This window comes from Gobio gobio, assembly GCF_949357685.1.
Source record: "Gobio gobio genome assembly, chromosome: 2".
NCBI classification, from domain to species: domain Eukaryota; kingdom Metazoa; phylum Chordata; class Actinopteri; order Cypriniformes; family Gobionidae; genus Gobio; species Gobio gobio.
The window spans coordinates 62,252,547-62,259,147 of NC_137098.1; the positions used below are offsets into that span (position 1 = coordinate 62,252,547).

Consider the following 6,601-nt stretch of genomic DNA (forward strand, 5'->3'; position numbering starts at 1 on the left):
CTAAATGTTAAATCTAAATCTAAATGTTAAATCTAAATCTAAATGTTAAATCTAAATGTTAAATCTAAATCTAAATGTTAAATCTAAATGTTAAATCTAAATCTAAATGTTAAATCTAAATCTAAATGTTGAATCTAAATCTAAATGTTAAATCTAAACGTTAAATCTAAATGTTACATCTAAATCGAAATGTTAAATCTAAATGTTAAATCTAAATACAAAATCTAAATGTTAAATCTAAATATAAATGTTAAATCTAAATCTAAATGTTAAATCTAAATGTTAAATCTAAATCTAAATGTTAAATCTAAATCTAAATGTTAAATCTAAATGTTAAATCTAAATCTAAATGTTAAATCTAAATCTAAATGTTGAATCTAAATCTAAATGTTAAATCTAAACGTTAAATCTAAATGTTACATCTAAATCGAAATGTTAAATCTAAATGTTAAATCTAAATACAAAATCTAAATGTTAAATATAAATATAAAAGATTTTACATTTAGATTTAGATGTAACATTTAGATTTTACATTTAGATTTAGATGTAACATTTAGATTTAACGTTGAGATTTAACATTTAGATTTAGCATTTAGATTTAACATTTAGATTTAGATTTAGATTTAACATTTAGATTTAGATTTAACATTTAGATTTAGATTTAGCATTTAGATTTAGATTTAACATTTAGATTTAACATTTAGATTTAGATGTAACATTTAGATTTAACGTTGAGATTTAACATTTAGATTTAGCATTTAGATTTAACATTTAGATTTAGATTTAGATTTAACATTTAGATTTAGATTTAACATTTAGATTTAGATTTAGCATTTAGATTTAGATTTAACATTTAGATTTAACATTTAGATTTAGATTTAACATTTAGATTTAGATTTAGATTTAACATTTAGATATAACATTTAGATTTAGATTTAACATTTAGATTTAACATTTAGATTTAACAATTAACATTTAGATTTAACATTTAACATTTAGATTTAACTATTTAAAATATCTCTAAGTTGACAAATATTGTTGTAAATGTACTAAAAAAGTGACCGCCAAAAATTCATACCAGTTTTTTAAACATTGTTTGAAGCTAAATGTGTCAAAATGTTGCTGTTATTTTCAGCGTGAGCCGCTTTACAAACGGCGCCCCATACAGTTAAACTAACATAATTTGATCATGGAATGAATACATTTTAAGTGACCCAATTAAGTAGTCTCAAAGTTAATTTTATATGCCTCCCTGACATTATTCAGGCAATCAATTTCATATCTTCATTCATCCAATTCAACTTCAATTATTACTGCACTAGCAAGTTGACAAACTTTTAGCTAACGATAGCATACTTAGCATCTTAAATGCTAAGCATTCAGCAAAGCCGATATGACATTAGTTGTATTAGTCCACAGCCTAAGCAAAAAAAAAAAGTGGATTGAACACAATCAAATTAAGTTAGGACAAACTGTATAGCAATTGTGTTGCTTTAGATCGCTTTAACAAGCAGTAAAAATCTTTTTTTTTTTTCTTCAGTGTGCTGTAACTCCAATACCAATCCCAAAGTTCATCTTTACTATATATGTTAGTGTGTATACATTACATTACACTACACACATTTAATAATCACAATGTCTGTTTGACACTCTGGGGGTGTCCTGTAATTGTGCAGACAGTTTCTCACGTTTTAGCATGAATGTAATTTCATGAGCAGGAAGAGTGAGAGAAGTAACTTGTGAAACCAGAAACAGATCAGTTCCACTTATCTATAAACTAGATTAGTGCTGATTAAGCAGGTTTCATCTGGTAAATAAAAAGTAGTGTTCCATCTTTATGTGCATGTTTATATGTAAAATGGTTAAGGACATACCAACTATAGCACTTAAAACTGAATTTTTTTTATTGAACAGTCATTAATTTCATTTGGCTTTTTGATTGTAATTAAATTATTGTAATTTTGATTGAATGTAATAATGATTGTAATTTTTGCAGGTAAAGATTATAAAAATGCTAGAGTTAAAAAAAAAAGTAAGTTCACTTACTATATGTGACCCTGGACCACGAAACCAGTCATAAAAGCATGACCTCTTTTTGAAACATTGAAATATAAATACGTTTTCCATTGGTGTATGGTTTGTTAGGATAGGACAATATTTGGCTGAGATGCAGCTATTTGAAAATCTGGAATCTGAAGGTGCAAAAAAATCTAAATATTGAGAAAATCGTCTTTAAATTTGTCCAAATGAAGTCCTTAGCAATGCATATTACTACAAATAATACATTTTTCATATATATTTACGGTAGGAAATTTACAAAATATCTCCATGGAACATGATCTTGCTTAATATCCTAATGATTTTTGGCATAAAAGAAAAATCAATCATTTTGACCCATGCAATGTATTGTTGGCTATTACTGGTTTTGTGGTCCAGGGTCACACATATGGTGAAAACTAGTAGATCAAACAAGACATTTCATGTAATTTTACAGTAAAGTACAGTTAAATGTATAGTTTTTGGAAGTGAAAAAGAACGTCACTTACATTCCCAGAATTCCCTGTATGTGTGACATTTTCATATTTGATTGGTTTTCGTTTAAATGTTTCGTTTTCATCAGTTATATGAGTTATGTACTTGTTAAATGAATGTTAATGCATTATTTTAGTGTTACCATGATGTTGTTTTGTATTTGTGTGTCTACTTAATAGGATTTATATCATTTTGTGGGAAAGCTACTTTCAGTGAGATTTTTTTTTCAAAATATTGCAAATGCCTTTCCCTTTTTGCCCATCTGCGGCCTTCACGTGATATCATAAGTATGAATTTCCAAGTTAAAAATTGGACATGAACGGCCTCTCAAGTCATATTTTCCACTGGGAATCTCTGAGATAATATTGATACCCAAGTTCCAGAGTTGGGCGAGCCATAAACTTTAAACATGGTGTATGGGAGAACTAATGCTGCTGTGACTGCTATGCTTTATTCGGGTTTTCCACAACAGCTGCATCGCCTTGTCTTGTTGTTAAAGTTTTTACACATATAAATAATAATTTAAAGCATATTGTATGTTTTATACACAGCGAAAATAGCCTGTATTTGAGACAAATCCCAGAATTGTCAGGAAGATGACTATCTAGATAGCGCTGTGAATGTTTATATGGTTGTCAATGAATGAGATGCTAAATATAATTTTGGCTTTAATAAGATTTTCCCAAGGCAAAAATAAACCTGGTGTCCTCCATGATTCCTGTTCTTTCCGACAACAAAGCACTTGAATGCGATGAGCACGACTTCAGAAGTGGGAAGTAGGACATTTCTGATAAACATGTGAAGGCCTGCCAAAGATGAGAATGAGACCTGTATGTTTATATGAAAATGTTTAAGGACACACAAAGTACATAACATTCTTTCTCACTGAACAGCTGTTGAACAGCTATTAAAATAACTTTTTTTCTAGGTTAATTCAGAAGAGGACGACTCTGGAAGTCCCTACTGGAGTTTGAAAGCTTCTCCATCATGTCAGAGACTCGCCCAACCCCTGCTCAAACTGAGGTGCCTTCAGAGTCTCCAGAGGTGGAGTGTCCAGTTTGCTATCAGGAGTATGACCAGGACTCCAAACTCCCACGCATGCTGGAATGCCTTCACGTCTTCTGCACGGAGTGTCTCCACAAAATCCAGCTGACTCCTTTGCACCCGCCTGACCCTAACAGCGCCCCCTCGATCTCCTGCCCCCTGTGCCGCCACTCCACCCCGCTGCAGGGTGGCGACACACACTCTCTCCCCTGCAACTCGCGGATTCTCGCCCAGCTCCCTCCCGTAGCCTTCCGCCTCCCTGCGTCGGTGTCTGCCCGGCTGGCCACGGTGACCCAGCGCTTGGTTCTGTCCCTGGGGGAGAGGGACACCCGCTTCATAATCCTGCCCACTGTTAGTCTGAGGGTGGAGCAGATGGGAGACAGCACAGAACTGGTAAACCCACGTGGGGCGCAGCATCGCGAGATGGAGGATCTGAGGAGACACAGGAAGAGCCTGATGTGTGTGCAGGTTCTGGCTATCTTCTTCTGGATAATGTTTGTGGTGACTTGTGTTTTTGGGGTTGTGTTTGGGCCAAGCTTTTTTCACAATTAAGAAATAAAGGACATGGTTGTATATATAATCTATATGTAAATGCATTAGTATGTCCCCCCTTACGAAACAAAAATATATTGCAGTATATTGGGAAATATCATGTAATACATTAGGCGATATATTCCCATATATGGGATTTAATATTTATATTTTCCAATATATTGGAATATATTGAAAGTGGCAATCATTTGTACATTTTGCAATATACTGCAATATATTACATATATTGTATATATGTACCATTAATATATTAACAATATATTATAATATATTTCAAGTAATATATTGGTAAATATATTTTCTTTTCATAAGGGCCTGCATCTTCCAAATGAGAACTTTTAGATCATTATAAGATTACATGTTTTTGTCTATTCTGTCAACTGACCCTAAAAATTTTCCCTAAAAATATTTGTCATTAAACAACAAAAGGTAAACCAATTGGCATTTTTACATGAGCAGAGTTTAAGAAAAATAAATAAACAATATTTTGTTCAAAGTAACGACCAAAAGTATTGTGTGACACCTGGTTGACAAATGTGAGAGGAGCATACAGAGGAATGTTCATAGTTAATGTTTTAAACTATACACTTGTAAACTGACTTTATACATCCACTAAAAATTAACCTTTTGGTTAATTGGTTAAAGTTACACCTATGTAACGTTTTGTCCTCTAGCGGTTAAAAAACAAAACCGCATGCCCTCTGCGGAAGGACATTGTTTTGGTTGTGCTTCGGCTCTGCGTGCCTGTGCGGATGAATATGACCCTTCACAATAGATAATGCCAATTATAATGAACTGTTAGAGAGCTATATGGCCATTTATCTGCTCAATAAAATACCTTACTCGTCTGCGTAATAAAAACACCATAATCTCCACGTCACTTTTACAACATTTGAAATCTCTCAGTTCTCCCGAGAGACAGAGCGACACGCGTCATAATCTGAAGACCACGCCCACCGGGGGGGAAACAATCGAACGCTCTCCATTGACTTTGCATTGCGTGAGGCTGCCTCTTTGTCATGTCGGACTTATAACAAAAAACTGAACAATGTATAAAAGCTGATATGTGACAAAGTGTACTGCAAACGAGCTAAACAAAACCCAGAAGCAAAAAGCCAGACGTTTTTATAAGCTGTTGACCCAAAAAACGAGCGTTTAAAGGGTTAGTTCACCCAAAAATGAAAATTCTGTCATTAATTACTCACCCTCATGTCGTTGGACACCCGTAAGACCTCCGTTCATATTCGGAACACAAATGAAGATATTTTAGTTGAAAGCTGATGGCTGAGAAAGGCTTCAGATAGGCCTCCATTGGCATTCAGTACATTGACACTTCCAAGATCCATGAAAGGCACTTAAAACGTCGTTACAAAGTCTATCTCACCACAGTGGCTCTACAATAATCATACAATGCGACGACAATAGTTTTTGTGCGCAAAAAAAAATCAAAATAACACCTTTATCCGACTTGTTCTCGACTTCCGTGTATGCCTCCACGACGCATGCGCGAGAATATGACGCAGATCCGGCGTTCGGACATATGACCCAGAAGCGATTTGTTTACAAGCAGAGGAAGACGCGCGTGTCTAAGCTGTTGGATTCTACATTGATCGGCTTTAGGTCTCGGCGTAGTGCTCAAAATGGGGTTAGAGTGTGCATTTCATGGAATCCCGAGCCCCGGCGCTACGTCATATTCTCGCGCATGCGTCGTGGAGACACACGCGGAAGGCAATAACAAGCTGGATAAAGGTGTTCTTTTGATTTTTTTTTGCGCACAAAAACTATTGTCGTCGCATTGTATGATTATTGTAGAGCCACTGTGGTGAGATAGAGTTTGTAACGACGTTTTAAGTGCCTTTCATGGATCTTGGAAGTGTCAATGTACTGAATGCCAATGGAGGCCTGTGTGAAGCCTTTCTCAGCCATCAGCTTTCAACTAAAATATCTTCATTTGTGTTCCGAATATGAACGGAGGTCTTACGGGTGTCCAACGACATGAGGGTGAGTAATTAATGACAGAATTTTCATTTTTGGGTGAACTAACCCTTTAAGGACAAAAAAGTGGATTCAGGCCATTGAGACAGCGCGCGACGGGTCATATTACACTGATAACTACGGCGACTAGAGGGGAACGTAATCAGTGACAGTAAATATAATATATAAAACGGAAATTTGGATATTTGATTTAACAGTGACAACATATTTACTGCACACATAGACATATTGAGGCAAACTGAGTGTCAGGATCCCAAAATGTACCCATTCTTCCTGCTGAAGCTTCACTTCGTATTGACTGTATCCACTTTTATCTTCTTAAATGCTCGTTTTTTTGGGTCGACAGCTTATAAAAACTTATTTCTGTGTTTTTTTTAGCTTGTTTGCTGTACACCTTGTCACATATCAGCTTTTAGACATTGTTCTTTTTTTTGTTATAAGTCTGAAATGACAATGAGGCAGCCTCACGCAATGCAAA

General features: G+C 34.6%; 1 protein-coding gene across 1 annotated transcript; it reads left to right on the forward strand.

Moving 5' to 3' along the window:
• Positions 1-3,519: 3,519 nt before the first annotated feature.
• On the forward strand, positions 3,520-4,128 carry LOC307141557 (uncharacterized protein; the record flags this gene model as incomplete). The annotated part of the gene is made up of 1 exon (XM_079841881.1): positions 3,520-4,128. One exon carries the CDS (start codon positions 3,520-3,522, stop codon positions 4,126-4,128), a length of 609 nt encoding a protein of 202 aa, XP_079698007.1.
• Positions 4,129-6,601: the final 2,473 nt, after the last annotated feature.